Source organism: Siniperca chuatsi, linkage group LG9, assembly GCF_020085105.1.
Source record: "Siniperca chuatsi isolate FFG_IHB_CAS linkage group LG9, ASM2008510v1, whole genome shotgun sequence".
Lineage (NCBI taxonomy): Eukaryota > Metazoa > Chordata > Actinopteri > Centrarchiformes > Sinipercidae > Siniperca > Siniperca chuatsi.
Window position 1 is genome coordinate 21,010,070 of NC_058050.1, and position 22,232 is coordinate 21,032,301.

The 22,232-nt window shown below is 40.2% G+C and overlaps 3 protein-coding genes across 6 annotated transcripts; 2 read left to right on the forward strand and 1 right to left on the reverse strand.

Annotated features, from left to right (window-relative positions):
* fbxo32 (F-box protein 32) lies at positions 1 to 7,592 on the forward strand. Its single transcript, XM_044206567.1, has 9 exons — positions 1 to 249; positions 843 to 961; positions 1,327 to 1,376; positions 1,503 to 1,595; positions 4,192 to 4,285; positions 4,941 to 5,125; positions 5,223 to 5,405; positions 5,944 to 6,087; positions 6,226 to 7,592. Exons 1-9 carry the CDS (start codon positions 137 to 139, stop codon positions 6,313 to 6,315), a joined length of 1,071 nt encoding a protein of 356 aa, XP_044062502.1. The 5' UTR covers positions 1 to 136; the 3' UTR covers positions 6,316 to 7,592.
* Positions 7,593 to 8,167: 575 nt separating this feature from the next.
* On the reverse strand, positions 8,168 to 12,090 carry prelid3a (PRELI domain containing 3A). 3 transcript variants are annotated; one of them, XM_044206573.1, is made up of 7 exons: positions 11,712 to 12,089; positions 11,067 to 11,235; positions 10,768 to 10,857; positions 10,377 to 10,447; positions 10,145 to 10,247; positions 9,790 to 9,864; positions 9,485 to 9,625 (listed from the first exon to the last, which is right to left on the reverse strand). In XM_044206573.1, exons 1-6 carry the CDS (start codon positions 11,741 to 11,743, stop codon positions 9,805 to 9,807), a joined length of 525 nt encoding a protein of 174 aa, XP_044062508.1. In that variant the 5' UTR covers positions 11,744 to 12,089; the 3' UTR covers positions 9,485 to 9,625; positions 9,790 to 9,804. The 3 variants fall into 3 exon arrangements, with proteins under 3 accessions (XP_044062506.1, XP_044062507.1, XP_044062508.1); XM_044206571.1 differs by lacking the exon at positions 9,790 to 9,864 and having other exon boundaries at positions 8,168 to 9,625; positions 11,712 to 12,090; XM_044206572.1 differs by having other exon boundaries at positions 8,168 to 9,864; positions 11,712 to 12,090.
* Positions 12,091 to 12,820: 730 nt separating this feature from the next.
* elovl4a (ELOVL fatty acid elongase 4a) lies at positions 12,821 to 19,375 on the forward strand. 2 transcript variants are annotated; one of them, XM_044206569.1, is made up of 7 exons: positions 12,821 to 13,081; positions 14,073 to 14,155; positions 14,704 to 14,891; positions 15,184 to 15,264; positions 15,962 to 16,133; positions 16,928 to 17,055; positions 17,243 to 19,375. In XM_044206569.1, exons 2-7 carry the CDS (start codon positions 14,089 to 14,091, stop codon positions 17,555 to 17,557), a joined length of 951 nt encoding a protein of 316 aa, XP_044062504.1. In that variant the 5' UTR covers positions 12,821 to 13,081; positions 14,073 to 14,088; the 3' UTR covers positions 17,558 to 19,375. The 2 variants fall into 2 exon arrangements, with proteins under 2 accessions (XP_044062504.1, XP_044062503.1); XM_044206568.1 differs by having other exon boundaries at positions 12,821 to 13,076.
* Positions 19,376 to 22,232: the final 2,857 nt, after the last annotated feature.

Here is a 22,232-nt window from a genome sequence, read left to right on the forward strand (position 1 = left end):
AAGAGCTGCGCAATGTCAACAGTAGATTAGAAATACGTCCAGGACAAATCGCGTTCAAGAAAGGATACAGCTTAACTCAAAAAGGACTATTTCCAGATATTTTTAGATTTATTTATCTCAACGTCATCGAACCAGGATGCCTTTCCTCGGACAGGACTGGAGGTCACCGGGTCAGAGTTGGGTTAAAACCGAGGAGGGATGGAAAAAGACAACAGCAGACGACAAAAACAACAATGTCTCCGTGGAGAGGTTGGTCATTAAACAATTCCTGATAAATGACGTTGTCTCCATCATGAAATTGCGCAATTCTTAAATGCGTCATCACTATTTAGTTAGAGAAAGATGGACGGAGGAAAGAGGGGTAGATATTTTCAAGGATGGCCAAACAGCATCATGAACAAAGGCAGGGGGACAGACAGACAGACAGACAGACAGACAGCAGGCCTACACCTTCATGTGGTTTCTTCTCATCCACCTCAATGTCTTTGTTTTTCTGGGTCTATGTTCCTTTTCCAGGCTAATCACTAAGCTATTAATAACCTCACAACAAGTGAGTGGATTAACACACGTCTGTTGAGTCTGTCCACTTTCCAAAATGACTACACTCACTTCACGAAAAGCCTGCTTTTAACATGGCCTAAGGTTATGGTTAACGCACATGTATAACCAAGGATGTATTTGATATCTTTTTGTTTTGATGCTAAAGTGTGTTCTCTGCACAGAAGAATACCTACAGGTCATGTTACTGAAAAAGCATCAAACGTGCAGCATATAAAGTCTGCGCTGAGATAAAGTGGTGAAATGATTCCTTTAATGAAATATGGGTCCTTGTTTTTTTCCAGCTTCTGCAAAGCTGAGGAGGAGTGTTTCAATAAGGAGAACCTGCTGCTTTCCCTCAGCTACGACATGGCTGCCAAGAAGAGGAAAAAAGACCTTATGAACAACAACACCAAGGTCCCCTGTGAGTCACAATGAAAGAACCACACAGTCTGACTTATTGTAGAAATATGTAAAGGATAAACTTTTATGCGTGGGGTTATAAATCGCATAATAATATACCAAAGTTAAGTTCCGGACCAAACATATTAGCAGGAGAGGTTTATGAGGATGTTACGTAACATTCATGAGGAGAACACTTACCTAATAATATTGTTTATGATTAATCTTCCATCATTTAAATGTTTATGTTTTCAAGTTTTTCATTAAACTTTATTTCAATAACTATACCCACTCTGAATCTTATTTGTGACGTGTGCATTTGTCACAATGCTTATAAGCTGCTTAATGAGGGCAAGCCACTAATATAAACATTCTGCTTTCTCACAGATTTCCACAGGGAAAAGTGGATTTATGTTCATAAAGGAAGCACCAAGGAGGTAACAAACCAACTCATTTATTTTCACAACTTTTCATATCATCATTGCTAATGTAAACATGCTGAGAAAACCCTATACTCCTGCCGAGGATCGCAATCTAATACCCTGATAATTGAATTCTCCCAGCGCCACGGATATTGTACACTGGGAGAGGCCTTCAACCGCTTAGATTTCTGCAGTGCCATCAAGGACACGAGGAGATTTAATTACGTTGTCAGAGTGAGTCTCTTTCTTTTCTTCCAGTTTCTTCTGTCCTTTTTATTTGTGTTCCTCTGTGGGATATGTTTTGTTAGTGGCAGAGAAGGAGTTAAGGTTAAGAGGGTGTGTAGGCTTCTGCCAGGCTCTTATCAATGCTCTGCAGACAAGGGCCTCTCAGTGGTGACAACACCTAGTCAGTGTGTGTATGTGTGTGTGGTAGGGTAAGACTGACATTTTGCTGTAATATAATTGCTAAAGCCATTTGGCATCCCTTTAGTTGAATTAAAGCAAAGCTGTGTTTTAAAATCAATTCCTATTTGCTACCTAGTGCAGTTCATTTACTTTAAGCATTTTATGAGTATGAGTAGTGTGTAAAACTGATGCACCCTTAAAACGTCCTGTAGTATATACACTAGGGATGCCAAATGGCTTTGTGAAAAATATCCACTAGAGGGGAGATGTGACATCATCAACATTCATTATATCATTATCAATAATGTAATTGCATTATGGGATATCAACAGATATCCCCCCCGACATCAAAGTGTCCCCACACACAGAACCAAACACCAGCTCTCACTCTCTCACCACATGTGCTCCCATGTGAGCTTAGGGCTGCATGTAGTCGTGTACTCCTGTGCTGGGGGGGGGGGGATGACAGCTGCGCGGTGAGGTGAGACCACCCGACAGGGGTTTATGAAACCAGACCCGGTGGTTGTCAGGTGATTCAAACCCCCACACACACACACACACACACACACACACACACACTTATCTCTGCCAGACTCAGGCTGCCTCCATTTGTGTTGTCTCCTACTCTCTTTTCTGTATTTCCTCATTCGTCCTACCCCTAAAACTTCTGTGTCTTTCCTATTTAAGTGCCATCCTAATGAATCTGATGGGATGTACCTATTCAGGCTTAGTCAGGAGGAGACATACCAATTTTCTATTTTGGCAGGACAATGAAATTGCAGGGGATCTTGTTTTTATGGCTGTTTTTTTTAATCTACAATCACACACACAAGTGTAGGGATCGTATCAGCATTATAATATTCCTGAGATATCAGAATACAAGTGAGCTAACTTTTTTTTTTTAAATCTCTTTACACATAACTTTCCACAGATAGTTGGCCATTTGTTTCTGTCTCTGTTGAAGTTTTGGATTGACCTTTTAGTGCAGGTTCCAGCTAACAAGTGCAGTGTAGCATGGTAAGCCCTAAGAACAATATGGCTGTGTAACACTAGCGTCTAGTCTGGACATGGTGTCCTAGGTCACTGCTCTTCACTGGTTGTGTCTGATGGCATTTGCAGGTTCATTTAACTCCGTCTCAGTTACACAGATCAGGTTCTTCCACAACGAGACAACAAGTGGTCTCCTCTTTTCTCAGAGCAGACAAATGGAGGTTATTTCAAGGAGACAGAAACCTTTTAAAATGAACTTGTTTTAGCAGTGCCATTAGATAGCAATAACAAGGTGCAGTGCTTCTAAGGCTGTTGGTGCGTTTGTGGAAAAGTACGAGCCGCACGCCAACTTATGAAGTGCAGTTTAGCGAACAGCGGGGGCTAAAAGTAGATACGGAAAATGCACATTGTTCTGCGTGGCTGCTCTACAAAGAGAGGAACGCTTGATGAGCTGCTAAAAGAAGAAAGGCCTGGGATTAGGTTTTAGGAATGGAGCTGGAAAGAATGAAAGAAGGGGGCCAGGAGGGAGCGAATAAGCTTTAAAATTGGTAAAAAAAAAAAAACAGACAGGCAGGTTGAGGATGTAGAAGAGAAGTAATTTGGTTCAAAGTTGGGTATTATTATGACCCGCAAACTCATCGACTTTTCATTTAGGATTTGGCAGAATGCTTACTTACAGTAGGTGCCATTTGTGGTAATGAACTTGCATTTTTCTTTAACCACTCTTATGAGATTAGAATTATGCAATGAGGACAGTATGCGCCGTCTACTTTTGTACACCTCTCATAACTTACCTGCTAGCACTGCTAAGTATTCCCTCCAGTTTACCAGAAAGTACCCGGCAATATGTTGATGTTGATATGATGACAGAGGTCACATGCTCTGATCAGAATTGAGCAAGGAGGAGCTTGAGTTTCTCCATGCTGTCACAGCATCTGTTACATGCCAGACGTGCCACCCTGGAACCCGATGTTTGCCCGCGAGCCAGAATCAACACTCTTGCAGACATACACGCACACACAAGCATGCGTGGACACACACTCTGTCAAATGATTCAGCTAATTCACATGACAGGAGGATCAGGAGTCAAATGATTAAAAGCTTGTTTGTGGAGGCTGTCATTGTTGACAACCTGGGCTGTTGTCCAACATCTTTCCAGTAGCTTCTTCCCCTAAAGAGACTGATAGAGAATGATCAGAGCCAAGAATGCTGTTATATAGTTGTTGGCTCCAGCTTTGGTTGAGTTTTAATGACCAGGTGGAACAGCTCCAGATTTGTTCTAGACAGCATTTATATTGTTAGGAGAGCAAGTGCCTTTGTAAGAATGCAGCATAACAAACATTAAGTAATGAGGCAACAGAACAGAGAGTCTCAGCAGTTGACAGGATGAAATTTATGTTGTGCGTCTTTCTTTCTGTCTCTTTCTCTGCTCTAGCTCCTTGAGCTTATCGCCAAGTCCCAGCTCCCCTCGCTCAGCGGAGTGGCGCAGAAAAACTACATGAATATTCTGGAGAGAGTGGTGCAGAAAGGTGAGCCCCGCCACTCTTCCATTATTATTAAAGTCACAACTAGTTAGCCTCTCAGTTTCTCTCCTTTTTTATGTGTCCAAGGGTTTCATCTTTCTGCTGTGGCACAGTTGGCCCCTCATTCAGTCTATTTCATTTTCTTTATTGTTGGATCAAATATACAGAGAAGTAGAATCCTCATCTTTCTTATAGACTTTAACACACACTATGTAAATAGAGCATAGATGAAGCCTTTCTGCTCTGTTGTTTGCACCAGTAGGTGAGGAAATGAGCCCTGACCACATCTAAAGGAGTCCAGGGAGTGAATTTAGTGCTTTAATGGCACAGTGAAAAACACTGACAGTCACCAGACCCCTCTGCAACCCACAGTGTAAACTAAATGTTCTCTCTGCTAAACAGAAATTCAGGTTGTTGAGGTCGCGTTATGAAACCTGTTGGCCAAATATTATGAGTGTCATAGGAGCCACGGACAGTACAGCCACTCCAAAACATTTGTTTTTAATAATGTGCTTTTCGATGAGTCACAATAAATATTTAGCTATTTGCCTGGTAGCGACTAATCTCTCTGTAACACCCAGGCTTTAAAACCTCACTTTTTTTCGCTCATGATTGGAGTAATAAATTGAGTTTAATGAATGTCTTCTGATTTTCTCCTCAGTTCTCGATGACCAGCAGAACGTTCGTCCCATCAAGGAGCTGCTGCAGACGCTCTACGTCTCACTGTGTGGTCTTGTTCAGGACATGGGCAAATCTGTCCTGGTGGGGAACATTAACACCTGGGTGCACCGCATGGAGAACATCATGCAGTGGCAGCAGCAGCTGGACAACATCCAGATCAACAGGGTAAGCATCTCCCCAAAATACGGGACGAGGAGCTGGATTCACAAAAATGCACATTTCCATTATATTCATGACTTTTTCTGCCTCGTGTTTCCTTCAGCCCACATCTACAGGCATGACTCTGACTGACCTGCCTGCCAGTCTACAGTTGAACATCATGCAGCGTCTGTCGGATGGCAGGGACCTGGTCAGCCTGGGCCAGGTGTGCCCTGATCTGGGGGCCCTGACTGAGGACCGGCTGCTGTGGAAGAGACTCTGCCAGTACCACTTCACAGACAGACAGGCATGTAGAAATTAATGGATGATCCCTAAATATGTATACTGTAGAATGAGGCACTCTTCATTGCCCATACACTCATTTGCTTACATGGCAGGTTAGTTGTCTTCCTCATTGTCGTGAAACTATGATACTGCTTCAGACGCCCTAAAATCACTCTGCAAGCACGTCAAGCATCTCTGATAAACAAGACTTGCTACTGGAAAATGGGAGGCCACAGTGTGTGTATACTGACACTACAGTAACCTAGCACCATGCTCTTGATAAGCGAGTGAGGCAGTCTCAGGCTTTAAGCTAAAGTAGGTTACAGTGAAGCTTTCCTACAGTGGTTTAGATTTAGTTTGTGTTTTGGGGAAAACGCTATTGATTTAATGCTAGTAAAACTACTTACCTTTTGAGTAGTTAATTTGTGTGTAGTAGTGAAATGGGGTACAAAAGAAATATTCTCAAGAAAGCTAACATTTAAAAGTACATATTTCAAAGTATTTTTCTCTCCTTGGGTCATGTCTTGAAGTCTGTTTTTATTTATTTTTTCTTCTTTTAGATCCGAAAGCGCCTGATGGTGTCGGATAAAGGTCAACTGGAGTGGAAGAAGATGTACTTTAAGTTGAGCCGCTGCTATCCTCGCAGAGAGCAATACAGTGACACCCTGCACTTCTGCACACACTGCCACATCCTCTTCTGGAAGGTAGTGTATTTTTCTCTTTCACTTTGCACTTGATCAAAGTGGATATGAAACTTTACATGTTACCATTAGTGAAGCTGCACCTAGAAGATAAAACCCCATTTAGTATTGATCATTGTGTGTGTTTGTGTCTTTTCACAGGACACAAACCATCCCTGCACCGCCAACAACCCAGAAAGTTGCACCATGTCCCTCTCCCCTCAAGACTTTATCAACCTTTTCAACTTCTGATCCCCCCCTAAAGCCAGATGAACTGACTGTACATACTGTACATAGAAATGTACAATATTGTTTTTGTTTCATAGCGCAATCAATTCCTGATATGTGTATTTAGTTGAGGTATGAATGGAGGAGGCTCAGGCAGGGACAATTATGCAATCGGGTTTCTTTAGAAAGAGTACAGAGGCTTCTGGGAGAGTTCAATGTTGAAAGCAAGTGAATGTGACAGAGGATGTGGGGGCAGTCGGCCTGTGGGTGGAGGAGGGAAGAGCAGTGGGCAAAGGGAACACTCAGCTGTCAGAGTGTAGTCTTAGTTTAATGTGGTTTTATTTTTGGTTAAATTTACACTTCCAAAGGAAACACACCTCTTGACCTTACATGTGTACACAAATTGTTTTCCCAATTTGGAGAATTTGGTTTTATTTTATTTTAGGTTTTCAAACCTTGTAATTTTTTTTATTTTTTTTTTTCCAATATGGGAAGTAGGAAGATTATTCAAACCTGTTTAATGTTTGAAATTGTGATTTGCTTAATATATTATAAGGCCTGCTCACATGGGAGTATTCGATGTGTTTGGCACTGGGACGGAGAGTAACCTTGAGTGGCTGCGGTACCTAAGAGATATTAAGCAAGAGATAATGAATATAAGCAAGGGAATCGGTAATTGATCATTAAACTGAGTGATGGTTCTTTGATATGTTGACACACCACAATGTTTTCTATTTTTCTTTGTTGTTTTTCACTTTTATAAAGATTTGATATGACTTTTATTTTTATTAATTGTGTGTTCATTGTCTGCTGTGGCTGCTATAGCAACAGCACCTGAGTGCAGTATTACCAATGATATTGAAGTCAGTATAACAATGGTGTGTGCCTTTTTATCATGAAACTTGAAATCAGTACAGCTTAATCCTTGTTTGCAATGTTTTCAGATCCTGATGCTGTTTTTATCATCGACAAATGTCTCACTCACAGAGGAGTGCTATTTAAGATCTGAGGCTCTGATACCAAAGTTGACCGTCTGAAAAATCTTTTTTTCTGCAGCCTCCTGCATGATTTTTTAAATTTATTTTTTTTTAAACACCCAGCTGAATGTGTTTACTTATTTATTGAGATTCTGGCAAGTGGCTCAGCTTGCACTATTGGGTTTGAATGAATGGAAGTATTGGTATAAAGGTGCAATTTGATCAATATATCAATATCACTGTTCAGACAGTGAGGAATGATGTACATGCTATGCAATGCATTCTGTTTATGTTCTGTTGAATAAATAAAAGAAAATAACCTTACTTCTATCATCAGTTCCATGTAGTCATCACACCTTTTTAATGTGACTTCTCTCATCACACACTGAAGCATTATGTAGGACAATTGTTAAACACTCTTTAGGGAGTTTTATGCACACTGAGCTGCTCTGTAGGTTTGCCTGCTCTCTGTTGGACAAATGATGAACTGCAAGATAGTAGGTTTAAAAAAAATAAAATAAATAAAAATCCTGGTATGGGTACTGGTGGTACTTGACACCATCAGGACATCCTTACAACAAACTATCCATGAGACATGATGTTTTCTCGGAGTTTCCTTCACTGGTCATACCTGGATGTTTCTGACTGGGGCAGAAAATTCAAATGTGATGATGAAACCCAAAGCTGAGGCTCTGTAATAAGAAACAAAGCCAATGACATTCTTAAAAGGAAAGCACCTCACCCCACTCGTATGCTGGTAGGGGAGACACTAACTACCTTAAAATGCAAGTGCCATTAAACCAAAAATAACTTCAGGGCATTACTGGGCAAATGTGACACTAGGGTTGTTAAACCATGAGCTCTGTTTGATCAACAACAGCGTACACAAGTTTGAAAAATGTAATTTTCTCAAACAGTTGTTTTAATTGTTGCAGTAGGACAATGGTTGAAGTTGAAACAAAATTAAAATAGCAAATTAAAAAAACAAATTTTTGCATGATGCTCTGACAGTGTAAACAATGTAATAATTCAATGCTGGTTACACAATGTTTTTAAATAAATAATATTTATACAAATGTTATGTAAATATTAATTTTTACCAACAAATATGATTTAGCACATGTCATTGTAATTGTGTGCGTCTCCCACTGCAGCATTGTACATACAGTACTGCACCGCTCCTCAGGGTGTACAGGTAACTTTTACAGAGTAGGTCAACATTTGACAGCATGATGTGTGAGACTGGCAAAGGCATGAATGATAGCAATAATACACAGGCATCATTTTAAGGCCATATAAATAGGTAATGCTGCCCACAGAGAGAGTCAATCTATCTTTTTACTATACTGATCACAAAAGCTGAATATATCATCCTCATATTCCTCATTAACCCAGTTACAAATCTGCTGGTTTAAGGCAATATTACCCATCAGTTTTACATCAAAAAGGTGCTACTGTACTGTGGCAATGTTAATAGTACATTCCTATCTTTTTTTCTGAGAAAAACATTAGAATTTCTTTGAATTCCTATCTATCTAAAGCTGCATTAGCAATTTTATATCTAGCTACCTGGCTAGCTAGCTACCACACTATTTTCTTTAATAACCCCCCCCCTTTTTTTACTACTATCATGCAAACATATCATCTACAGTTTGTGCCTCTTGAAACACATAATAAGCACCAGTAACAACTTTCTGATTTGAACTCCTGCTATAGGAGTCACCAGTGTTTGACATTACAGAAGAGTTACATAACTTCAAATAAAAGTTATGAAGTTTGTTGCATATTGTCTTTACATTGCTTTCTAAAAAGTTGTGTGCGTATGCCTCCTGCATCCCTCTTCTGCATCTCTTCCACAGTATGCTAAGATAAGACATGAGAGCAAAGGAAATGTGGGGTATGATCATTATATTCAAACCAGTTAAGTCTGGTAGGCTCATGATGTTTATGCAACTCCTTGACAGCAGCACCCTTCTTTTTATTTAGAGAGCTTGTTTAACTCACGGAAGGAAACTGTCATGTTCTCCTCACCTGCCTTAATTAGAATAGTTGTTAATGGGTTATTGAGTACTGAGTTAGCATTGAGCCACACCTACCAGACTTGGAGCAACACCCCTTAAATCCAACTCTAACACACGTTGATAACCATTCAGCTTTGGCACCATTTCACTGTCTGTCTGAACTCCCAGCGCATGCGTTCCAGAGGTGAGAGATGCGGTGTGGGGTGAACATCCACAAAACCTCCCAGACGGTATAAGTACCAACTGCAGAGAATCCTGAGATGCTGAGGATCCCCAGTAGTTTATTGTGGTGAAGCCAGAGAAAGTGGTCATCACTGTATAACTGCAGTTCTGTGTCTGCAAACAAATGACCACTGAGCATTATGTGACACATGCATACACAAAAATAAGACTTTTGATTTTTGTGGTTTTGAGCAAGGAAAAAAAAGGAGTGGCATGCTTATAACAATCTGGTAAGACTTAAAGACAAAGGTGCAAAGGAAAGGAAAGAGAAGAGTTACCAGAGTTAGTAAATGTCACAATGGTACGTTCTCTCTTTCAGAGTTCTGAATAATCCACTCAATAGCATCCCAACCCTGCAGATTCACACAGAGAAACAGACGATTAAAGAAGAGACAAAGGCCATACACAGAGATAGGCAGGTGAACACCACTGGACATAGTAACTTTTGACTGTTATCCAGTAAACTCGCCCTGGAACAGCAGAAAAACTAACAGAGACAGTACAGTCCCAGATAGAAGAGACATGCAAAGAAATCATCAGCAAAGGCTTTATTACTTGCATCTAAGTTCAGACTACATGCAAATGATGCATCAAGTGTATAAATCGAAATGTACTGTTTTGATTTTGTGTTACCTTCCTGGCGTTAGCTGACATTCTCCTAGCCATCATCCCCTCCAGGTAACTACTTAGACTCACTCCCTTGACTGTAATGATGGCCTCCTGGGTCAGGATGGTACTGAGAGAGAGAGAGAGAGATGAACAAATAGTATAACACTGTATATCTGCAAGAACACAGTGTCTAGCTCACTCTGGTTCCTATCTCTCTGTGCACTGTTAAGTTGAATACATTGTACAATGTACTTACACCTCAGGGTTGTCTGGGTGTGGTCTGTAAAGAAGCCTCTCATCCACTGAAATCAGGTTGGTGAGAGTAATCTGAAGATAAAATACATTTGGATTTCCTTAATTACGGGATATTTACGTGGAATATTATGATGCAAACACAGCGAATACTACTGATTTGGAAATAGATTACAACGTACCATAGTATTTCCTGTAAATTATTTTTTGTTATTTATTGTTTATGAACATTCCCATTTTGGAAAAAGTAGCACATTTTAGTGCATTATGACATATTCGATTTCACAGTCTATCCAATAACAGTGGAAGATTTTGACGATGTTGTGGCTCACCATTGCTAAATGAACTGTGTAACTAATGCCGATTGAAGTCATGGCTGGTCAGTATAAACTTACATTTGTTGAGCACAGCTCCATCTTTTTCTTCTCTGGGTCGACTATGGAATGTTCCTTCACATATGTCTGCGTATGGCTGGTTCCCAGAATCTACAAACACAATAATACACAGTGAGTACAGTAAAATGAGCCCAAATAGCACTTGACATGTGTATGTGCATGACACAACTTTTACAGGACCCACTTCTGCTTCTTGCTTTGGAGCCTTGATGGAGAGACCAGTGAACGACACATTCCAGAAGCTGTTGTTTGTTCTATACATCTCAGTGTGTGTGTGTATGTGTGTGTTGATGACTGACCGCTCGCACAATGCCCGGGAGGCCCCACTCTGTGCTGAGGAGTCTGTGACTGTGCAGGCGCCCCACTTCATCCAGACTGCGATCCAGCACGTCCACCCCGACCACGTTAGGGTTCATAGGATTTGGGTACTTCCTCATGGCAGCCTTGATCACCGTCTCCCATGGGTAACTGCAATCAAAACAGTACAAAATAATACGAAGGGGAAGAAACATTACCTTTCACTACTGGCTTTTAATAATCTGACAAAGACTTAACTAGTGTGTATAATATGTTTCATGATCTCCTTATTAAGTCAAGTGCACAGGGATACTGAAGTCAGCGTTTAATCAACCAAATAAACTTTCCTTATGGCTTCTTTGGGACAAAACTGTGACTGGCGAGGCTGTGGTTGTGGCTGACTCCTGATGTTAAATGCTCAGGTACCATGCAGTGGAAATGAGGCATGTTATGGTGACTCACCATCACTCCATGGGCTATAGTATAGCGCAGGTGGAATTGACTGACCAGAATCATAAAGTCATGAGTTTAATTAAATTAAACTCAGGTAATGAAGTTGAAGGTCCCATCAACCTAGCTCTACAGTGACAGACCAGCTGATTGTGCTTCATGAAATACTCCAAACAATAAACCCCAGTGTGACCAACCTGAAAACATGTTCCGTGCTCCAAATCTTCATTTTTCAAAAGGTAGTCTTGACCTTATCCCTGAAAATACCCCTCCGTGATCCGAAACTATATTTCACCGGACCATTTTCATATGAGGAACTAGCTCCAGTAATCGGAGAATAGGGCCTATGATGGAAGCTCACGACCATCAATGAAGTGAGTCCAGAGAGCGCATCTTCTTCGCAAAGCAACCCTGCGTGAAGACTGCACACCACGCTCTGCTGATCCCCGTGTCACAGGAGACACACGAAGAAAACACGTAATTTATAGACAGTAACAAATGGCTCGTGCAGTAAAGGACAAGAGAAAAGCCGGTGCAACAACGGAGGCACCAAGCGTCAAGTCAGACAGTGTGAGATACACGAGTCTGGTCAGGAATTTCAAAATAAAACCCTTTTAATGCCCTGTTGTGATTGCAACTTTTGTTTAACCGACACATTTCTACTGTTTTACTTTGAAGGCATGAGCGCTGTTTTTCCTTGTGTCTGGCTGACTTGACGAAGCTGATGTAGCGCTGCTGCTGCATCCGCCTCCATGTTTGGGCATGCGCATAGCATCTTTCTATCATCCCCGTCAAGTGTCACCAAAGGAGTGGAGCTGCATCAAGCTAGACACAGACAGCAAGAAGCAAGCAGGAAGCACAGTGATGCCACTTTCAAATAAAAGGAGTCGGTTTGGAGACTAGAAGAATAATAACTGGAACGTGAGCTCAAACTGCAGCAGTAAAACACTTATAGATAAATAATGTAACCAATTCTTATTGACAAAACCCCTCACGTTGTTATTTAAGTGTCAACTTTAAGGAACTGTAAGGATCTTAAGGAGATAAAACAAGTGTGTGGTTGAATTTTTATTATTATTATTATTATTATTATTATTATTATTATTATTATTATTGTTATTATTATTATTAATATCGTTATTATTGTATCTTATTATTTTGTATTGTTATTCAAATTATTTTTATGGTCTTGAAACATCAAATATGTTGTGATCACATTTTCTACTGTGCTGTAAGGACAACATACAGCATGTTGATGCTTTTTTATTTTGAAAGTTCGATCGGAAGTGTAAGGAGTATTCTCTTTGCCTTTCCGCTGACGTTGTGGGGATCAGAGGAGGAATTCATTGAAGAAGACGCGCAGTGGTGGCTTGTGTGGTCCCTTAACGAGAAATTCATGCCATCGCTTACCCTTCAGCGGCTCGTTTATCTCACCCTGGATACGGAACAATTAATCAATTCATAGAAAACTAGCTCAGTCGATTACACGCCGGGATAACGCACACTGCATGACCTTGCACTGAATGTCATTATAGACGGATTTTTTTAAAAACACCGACACGGTAAGGTAATAAGCATCTTCATTCGCTCCGAAGGCGAGACTGGTGTCGATATTATGGACTACTGTATGTTTCCTGTGTGCAGTCTGATTTTGAGGCCATATTTATCTTTTATGGACAGTAATCATGTTGTTTTACGGAAACAGCTCCGGCGTTTTGGGAAAATCATATTGATGATGGGACTGCTCGTGCAGCCTAGTCGAAGGCCGAACTGCATGCCGCAGAATGCAAATTCGCAATTCAGATTGTTTATAATCCTGATTTAAATACATTAGCCTAAGCCTTTTAGACATATAAAATATGCGTTTAAACGTTTATTCAAACAGTGATGTAGGCCATATGGTTTATTCTCAGAGCAGTCTATGCGGAGAGCGCGTGCAGGGGAAAAGGCAGACGCTGCAGCAGCGCTTGATCCGCTCCGGGCTGGAGAGAGAGGGAGGCGGGGGGGGCGTCATCCTTATAGGATCATTAAATCACACTGTGTGCATCTCGCTACTTATCACCCTATGCGTCAGTCTGGCACTGTATAGGCGATGACCCACTTCAATGTAAAAGTGGGGCACCGGGCATTCCCCCTCATTATAAGGGCCACCAGGTTGGCTGGTGGTCGTGCTCAAGCCAAAAATCTGCTGACACATGCGCTGTGCCGGCCGGTGCTCCCAGCCATTGTGCGCAATGAAGCCTATAGCCCATCTCTCATGGCCTCATGGGGCCACAGACTCCTATAGGCTTAAAACTGGTCTTCTTTTGGCCTGGGTTCGTTTCATTTAGGGCTTCATACTTTTTAAAGATGGACAATTTTGAACTAATGCATAAAATGGAATTATTATCATGTTTATCAGTTAAAAAATAAGCATGGTTAGGGTGACATTGTTGATTACTGATCTCCTGGAAGATGGCACCAGTCTTACTCAGTGGATCCAGCTCTATTAACTAAATGCTGGTTAAAAGCTGAGAGTTTAGAGGCCTCCATTCTCACACCTGTCTCTTTAATTTCAGGTCACTGGCCACAGCCATGGAGATTGTCACACATTTAATTAATGACACCATAGAATTCTACAAATGGACCCTAACTATTGCAGGTAATAATCTTGTATTTTTTGTCATTTCTGAGAGTCAGTGTAAGAGATCTTTTTGAGAGAAATGGTGTTTTACAAGTGACTAAATACACATTTTCTTGTGTGTGCACTCGTATACGCTATGAGTACATTCGCAGGTATGTTTTTCCTTCGAGTCAGTAAAGAATGAGTCAGAGACCTGCTTTTTATAACTGAACTGGAATCAGTACATGAAATCAGTGAAGGATCATACCTTTCATTTTGATGCACCTGCGAAATCGATGTAATGAAAAATGCTGTAGGGATGGATGGAATTAAAATTCACACTATATATATATATATATATATATATATAAAACATTCTGAACGTATCACATGCACCATTAAACAAGGGTGTCTACATCAGACTGACCTCCAGACAGGTCACCTCGGGACAAAATCTGGCATCTGTACTCAGCACCTGACTGACCTGCACTCCCCTTAAAATAAACTGACATTGAACCCACACTGTGTCAGTGTAATGTGAACATTAAGAATAGTTATGTAATACTATGAGAACATCTGTCCCACAGACAAGCGAGTGGAGAAATGGCCTCTGATGGACAACCCCCTGCCCACGCTGGCCATCAGCACCTCCTACCTGCTGTTCCTCTGGCTGGGGCCCAAATACATGAAGAACAGAGAGCCCTTCCAGCTCCGCAAAACCCTCATTGTCTACAACTTCAGCATGGTCTTCCTCAACTTCTTCATCTTTAAAGAGGTGGGTTACTATTATAGACTAGCTAGAGGTTCTTCTGTTTACCTGCATGTGTGAAAAAACTGTAGTGAGGAAGTTGAATCTGTGGAAGTCTTATCCCAACCAACTTATCCATCCAGATGAGTACATTACAGTAGCAGTTTTGCCCCCTGGGTTTGGACTAACCTTATTACAGTGTTATCCAGCTTTCTGCCTGCACTCTGTCTCTCTTCCTCCCTCTGTCACTCTCACTGTGTCTCAGCCTTTGTCCATTTATATCAGCGATTTAACAGAGATTTTCTCTTGTTTTTTTTAGCTGTTTATGGCAGCGCGGGCGGCAAGCTACAGTTACATTTGTCAACCGGTGGACTATTCAGATGACCCCAATGAAGTCAGGGTGAGTGTTTGGAGCTGAGGCAGCTTGCAGGAGATCATAGACACACACGTAAAAACACGCACTCACTTGTATTAAATGAAAATGGAACATTTATCACAATGGATTGAACCTCACCTGCCCTATTATGTAACTTACTGTCTAATGGTTTATATGTGTGCAATATTTAGTTTTCAGAGTTTCCAGAAGGAACAAGACACCTCTGCTAATTTACTACAATGTAACATGCTTGACAGATAAATCTTCATCACTATAGTGCTCTACTGTACCCAAAATGATCCTTGTCAGCGTGCCAGGGAAGCTTTGGTCTCAGTGGTTTTAGAAACATGATCAGCCTCCATTCATTTGAACCCTGCTCCTGTTATCAGAAAAAGTGCAAGCTGGAAGAGGGATCATGGAAGGTGTTCAGTTTCACCTTCCTTCCTACTGCTCCATGACGTAGTTACACATCTGACACAGTCAGTCGGTTGCAGGTGCGGTTAAGATGTTGTAGAATAGAATAGAATAGAAAAGAATAGAAAATATTTCCGAAAGTTTCAGATTAATCGATGCAGCTTTATATTTGATTATACAACAGGTTAGAAAGTCCAAAAGAACTACTTCTCCTTTTCTCTAACTGTCTGTGTTTCCCTATTTGTTTCTATTTCCTTCCTCCACCCGTCTTCTCCCTTCAACCCATTTCATGTTCTGGCTGAGACAGGTGGCAGGAGCTCTGTGGTGGTATTTCGTCTCTAAGGGCATCGAGTATCTGGACACAGTGTTTTTCATCCTGAGGAAAAAATTCAACCAGGTTACTTTCCTGCACGTTTACCACCACTGCACCATGTTCACGCTCTGGTGGATCGGCATCAAATGGGTGGCAGGAGGACAGTGTGAGTAGCTCGTGCTACAATAGATTTCTACAGTATGCCCTATGCCTATTCTTACCTATAAAGTAATATATTTTTGAACCAACAGTTAAAATAGTTGTGATTTTACCTCCTATTTCCTTTAGTTCTCTACTATATGAAATGCGTGTTTTGCACATTTTAGCCAGTTAACTACTAATCACCTGCGTTTACACAAATTTCCACAATGTAGCATAGGTTGTAAGATTTATTTCCCATTTTTCAGGGAGCCATTGGCTTCCATTTATTGGCCAGGGGCCCACAGGGGTCAAGGGGCCCTGAAGCCATGTTTAAAATGACTGTTAATAACATTTCTTGTTTGAGTCAAAAGGCTCAGTCAAAACTAGGGATTTCTTGATCATGTGTTTTGTGTTCCTGATCTTGAACTGAGTCCTTCCATATTGAGCATTTTTGATCATTTTGTGGTTGGAAGGTAGGACCTTCCTATGTCGGTCCCCAGGGACCCTTTGTGTTATAATCTGTCCATGCCAACAGTATGAAAAACATCTTGCAGAGACATAGATACGTAATCCGTCACAGTGGACAATTTGCCAAATTATTTCTTGTTAATCTCCGTGTGTTAATTCAGCTGGAAAATGATTCTCAATAATGTCAAGTATTCACAATTTGTAACATATGAAGAACTGCCAGCATTGTCCTTAAATGGACAATAATAATAGGGTTTATAAAAAACAAATTTGTGTAACAAAACTGTATTCTAGCACCGTAAGTAGCATGACGAAACTAATATCAGTGTTTTCATTTTCTTTTATTTGCAGCATTCTTTGGTGCACACATGAATGCAGCAATCCACGTCTTGATGTACCTGTATTATGGTCTGGCCTCCTGTGGACCTAAAATCCAGAAGTACCTGTGGTGGAAGAAGTACTTGACCATCATCCAGATGGTAAGCTATTACCTCCCTGTGTGGCTAATTTCAATAGAAATGTATTCCTTTAACACATTTTGGAGGGTTAATCTTACCTCGCTCCTTACACTGAATCTCTGACTGAATTAACGAAACTCATTTGGAAAAGGTGTGAAACAATTCTACATTGCAAAAATGTGATTTTGTTTCCCTCTTTGTGTCTCAGATCCAGTTCCACGTCACCATCGGCCACACAGCCTTGTCCCTCTACGTCAATTGCGACTTCCCCCACTGGATGCACTACTCCCTCATCTGCTACGCCATCACCTTCATCATCCTCTTCGGCAACTTCTACTACCAGACCTACCGCCGCCAGCAGCCCAGACGTGACGCCTCCAAAGCAGGCAAGGCACTCTCTAACGGGACCCACAACGGGCTCAGTAAGGCCGCCAACGGAGCAGTGGTGATGGGGAGCAAAGAGGAGAAGCCCCAGGAGAACTCTGGCAGGAGAAAGAGGAAAGGAAGAGCTAAAAGAGATTAGAGGATGCGGAGCGGTAGAGGTAGAGGGCCTTGCTTTGGGTTCTAGCTTGATAGTGCTAAAACATGAAAGACTTCACTTGAGGAAAATTAGGTGGATGGATGCGTTAAGGTGTGATGTGTTTATTTAAGCCATGATCTGAGTTGTTGTAGATAAAATATGAGACAGGCTTGTGTTGAGAGAGGATCATTCTGTTAGGTGTCAAAGGTCATGCCTAAGGTGACCGTTATCACAAATAACCCAAAATACAGTAGTGTATGGTACGGGATAGATCTTAGTATTCCTTCTCTTTATTGTGGTGCCAAGTACTGTAGATCTGGTTCAAAAAGTGACTTTCAGCTACTAACAACTGAGCCTAAAAAGGAAACAAAGAGTTTACCAGGCCCATTTGGCATGCTGGGAAAGCTACAATAAATGCACCTGAGCTGCTTTAAAAAAGATTATTTACCCTCATTATTAGCAATCACTGCTGTATTGAGACAGGAATACACATCATAACACACGCACACACACGTCAATTAATATTTGAGCTTATTATTTTTTGTTGTTCTCCTTTACAGATGTAAAACTGATGATGATGTACAGTATCATGTCATTTTTGTCCTCATCTTTTTCAAGTGACTATTGATGTTCCATGAGAGAGACTTAAGTTTACAGTTTGTGTCTACTGAATAGACACCTCTGCAGTTATCCACTTATGTGTGAACATTAAGTTGGGGTATTTATTTCGAGTTGTGCTGCCACTCACTTTTGAGCTTTCACCCATTAGCGCAGTTACATTCTAAAGGAGGAAAATAAATCAATATCCAGAGGCAAGATGTACATAGAAATAGAAAAAATAGATTTCTAACCCTTTGAGACTTGGATGGGATTGTTCCATCGCTGGTTTATGATGGAATAATCATCAACTATAGCTCATAGAAGGGTACAATTAAAAATGTCTATTTCTGTATACAATCATAGCAGGTTTTATATATCCCTACTTGTATGTAATGTAATGAAATGTAACGAATATTATCCAGAGAAATGACGAATCTGATGATAATCTCAATGTTCCCCGTTTTGACAGAAAAGCTGGTGGAGTTTTGTCTTTGCTGATGTTTACCTGTCTTTTTATATTATGTCCTCTCTGGTGTCGTTGTTTGTCTTACATGCTGGTGAAAAATGTTGTGTGCCGAACAAAGAAATGGTGGTGTTCTGGGTTCCCTTTGTATTTACGGAGATTTCAGAACTAGCTAACAGCCAGTTTTTATCAAGTTAACTAAGCCGACCTTAAGAGCCATGTTCTTCCCATGTTCAATCAAATGTCTTTTTGTGTCAAAGTTTTCAGACTTATTCCGTGTCCTGAGCTAGATTGAATGTAAATGTATCAGGGGAAAAATTTGGATTTAAAAAGATAAAGATTATGATTTATATACACAAGAGAGCTGGCGAACCTCTGTATGTTATACCACTATGAAGAATAACTTTGCTCTGCCTGTAGTATATAGAGTGTAAGTCAGCAGTCGGCTCTATATCAGCAAATCCAGCTTCATGTCATCCATCAACCAATGCATTTTGATGTTATTTATTGGTTCTTTCTATTTATTTTTATGTAAATACCAATTTTCATGTAGCTGAGAGTGCTTGTCTGTGTATTTGTGTTCTTTTTGTGTTGTACATATTACATTGTGATATTTTGTACACTACGCATTTGGGAATGTTCCCAGCTTGTTAACTTGGACAGTTATACGTCCACATTGCTTCTGTGTGTTTTTATTTTAAGTATCATAACGTTGAACTCTCTTCAAATTAAATTAAACCGAATGCCTGTACAAATGATGGATTCCTTTTGCCACTTCATTTAACTGTCTACTTCCTAATGTAGTAAATGTCATGGGTCTTTAACAAGGATATAAAGTATTTTAATTTCAATGTGGATCAAGACTGTGTTTTGACATTAATGACTTGGTGGTTTGGCTATTGTAAAAAGACAATATTGGTAACAGATGTGCAGAGTAGGTTTCCAACACTAGAGGGCACCATGGTCACATTACAGTAAATTTGCATCACAGTTACTATATATATATGGTATACTCACTATGTTCCCCATGTTTTGAACCATCCACTGTAATTATGGAAATGACTTTTCTTTATCAATTTTTATGATAGGAGGAGAGCGACATAATCACTCAAACATTTTAATGGACATATGTGAATTATAAACTTCAATTCCCGGTTATCAGTTTGGTTTTGTCTTGGTGTATTATCAAAACTCATTTCACTCAGGGAGCACCAAGTATGAGGTAGCCTTCACACGCTAATGTTTCTTTGCGCCGTGTTATCTGTGAATTGTTTTTAGGTTTTTGCATTTTACTTGAGTATTTTTCCTTTCTGCTACATTATACTTCCACCTCATTTGAGACAAAAAATATTGTACTTTTTACTCAACAACATTAGTCTGACTGTTGGAGCTACCTGGGAGTTCAAGGTTTTACAGACAAAAATTTGAACAACATATTACATGATGTATTGTCATAGATTACCCAAAACATATAAAGTAGAGTTGAGCTCCAACTGATCACCTACAACATTAAAACACTGCTTGCATGTTAATTAATGCATCAGCAATAATAATCAAATAACAAATAATATTTTAACACTCGAACACTCATTTAGCCTACTTAGTACTAGTTTTGATACTTTATGTACATTTTGGTAAGAATACTTCTACAGTTTTACTTAAGCAAAGTTTTGAATGCACGACTTTTACTTGTAATGGAGTATTTTTTCATTGTGGTATTGCTGCTTTTACGTACGCAAAGAATCTGAATACTTCTTCCACCACGACTGAAGCCAAAATAGACAGTGAGTTTAATTTGTAAATTGTTGTCACTGTCAATGTTTTGTTCACCTCTTCTCTTTGCCATTTGTGCCTGTTTGCCAGTTTTGTTTGGTTATGAACACTGCTAAGTTATCAACATTGCAATTCTTTAAAAGACTCCTACCCCCTCTGCAATCCACATTTATAGCAAATAAGCATCAAAATCTGCCGTGGTATAGAAGTGTGGTAGGGTGGGGTCATGTCTGCCACGTCATATGTTGCTTGTCTGATATACTTAAAAAACTGTGCTAAAGGCATATCTCTGTTTTGTACACAAAAAGAGAAAAACCTCTTAAAATCTAATTTATAACACTGCTTATCCCTGTCGAATTCTCAAGTTAGACAAAGGTTTCCATGGTAACTGTACACAGCAGCTGTTTGACACCCCCCACCCCCACCCCTCATCCTTCCAAAGACCTCCCACCCCCACCCACTGCATCCCCCTCTCCTGCTTCTTCTTCTTGAATCAGCTGGGTACATGTGGGAAACAGCACCGGCGCAATAAACTATTTAACAGTGTTTTAGTGCTTATGTGTGTGTGTGTGTGTGTGTGTGAGTGGGTGGATTAGTGAGTGGATTTTTCATTTGTGTGTGTGTGTGTGTATGTGTGTGTGTGCTTGTGTAATAGGTAGAGAGATTGAGAAACACATCCCCCCGCAGAGTTTATGAGTGGGAGGCCTCCATCAGCAGAGGGGTACCACATGGATGATGTCTGTGTTATTCTTCCACCCAGAGCAATCATTTCACAACTCCTGTAACAGAAAACCATAACCTCATCAGCAACCTTTCCCTTGGATGGTGGCCCCATATCCTTCCAACTGTTTCAGCCCTTTCCTCCAGTCTCTTCTGGTTGACAAACACATCTCTATAGTGTGAGATAGCTCTGTCAATGAGGTTTCTAAAGGGCAAATGATTTATAGCTGCTGATGAATTACAGGCAGTGAAATAAGTTTCAGATATCTGCAGCAGAATACAGTTGAAGTTTTGTAGAAATCTCAAAAGCTCCTTTAACATTTTGGCCAAACTAAGATTTTGCATTGGCACCCAAATGCCTTGCAGTGCTTGAAAGACTAAGCCATTACACAGCTTTTATAATGGACACAATGGCAGGTTTGGCCTGCTTAGCATCCTTAGCATTAGGGCAAGCGCATTGTGCCAGTTCATGTGTTGGTTTTAACTATCATTAGCGTAATCTTATTAATGTGTTGCTTTTCAATTTCATGTCAGTCATTGTAATGTTTTTATTCAAATGTTGGTCTTATATATATATATATATATATATATATATATATATATATATATATATATATATATATATATATATATATATATATATATTCTATATCGCCACACACCTCTTGAATAGAGCATAAGAATCAAATACAAAGCCACAGCTAGATATGCAGAATGTGTATATTCATCTGTATGTACTGTATGTGTTTGTGTAAGGCATACAGTACACTGCTGACAGGTTTGACTACATCAGCATTCATATATGTCAGTTTGAATGTGTGTCTGTATCTGTGCCTCCTTCAGTGAAATCCTGTGTGGATCTCACAGCAAAGTAACAATTTTCCTGCCTGTCAGAAACTCAGTTGATATCTGGAGCACAACAACTGAGACCAGAGACAGGCGTGTTTCTGTATGCCTCGTGGGAGAAACGTATTGCACCAATAAGACACTAGCTTCACAAAGCCCTCCACTGCTTACCTGTCAGACTACAGGCTTAAAGATTTATGATTTTTCATTACCTCATCCAGGGCATGTCATTAGTCTAAGCATGATTATTAATGAATAATGAAACAATAAATATTT

What these genes read in the sequence shown, in the direction of transcription:
- fbxo32 (XM_044206567.1), top strand. Translation starts at nt 137, where the DNA reads ATGCCTTTCCTCGGACAGGACTGGAGGTCACCGGGTCAGAGTTGGGTT. An exon ending in GATTTAATTACGTTGTCAGA is followed by an intron (nt 1,596 to 4,191) that starts GTGAGTCTCTTT and finishes TCTCTGCTCTAG; the next exon opens with CTCCTTGAGCTTATCGCCAA. An exon ending in ACCACTTCACAGACAGACAG is followed by an intron (nt 5,406 to 5,943) that starts GCATGTAGAAAT and finishes TTCTTCTTTTAG; the next exon opens with ATCCGAAAGCGCCTGATGGT.
- prelid3a (XM_044206571.1), bottom strand. Translation starts at nt 11,743, where the DNA reads ATGAAGATTTGGAGCACGGAACATGTTTTCAG. An exon ending in AGCACGGAACATGTTTTCAG is followed by an intron (nt 11,236 to 11,711) that starts GTTGGTCACACT and finishes TTTTGATTGCAG; the next exon opens with TTACCCATGGGAGACGGTGA. An exon ending in TGGAGCTGTGCTCAACAAAT is followed by an intron (nt 10,448 to 10,767) that starts GTAAGTTTATAC and finishes TTTTATCTTCAG; the next exon opens with ATTACTCTCACCAACCTGAT.
- elovl4a (XM_044206569.1), top strand. Translation starts at nt 14,089, where the DNA reads ATGGAGATTGTCACACATTTAATTAATGACACCATAGAATTCTACAAA. An exon ending in ACTTCTTCATCTTTAAAGAG is followed by an intron (nt 14,892 to 15,183) that starts GTGGGTTACTAT and finishes TGTTTTTTTTAG; the next exon opens with CTGTTTATGGCAGCGCGGGC. An exon ending in ATGACCCCAATGAAGTCAGG is followed by an intron (nt 15,265 to 15,961) that starts GTGAGTGTTTGG and finishes TGGCTGAGACAG; the next exon opens with GTGGCAGGAGCTCTGTGGTG.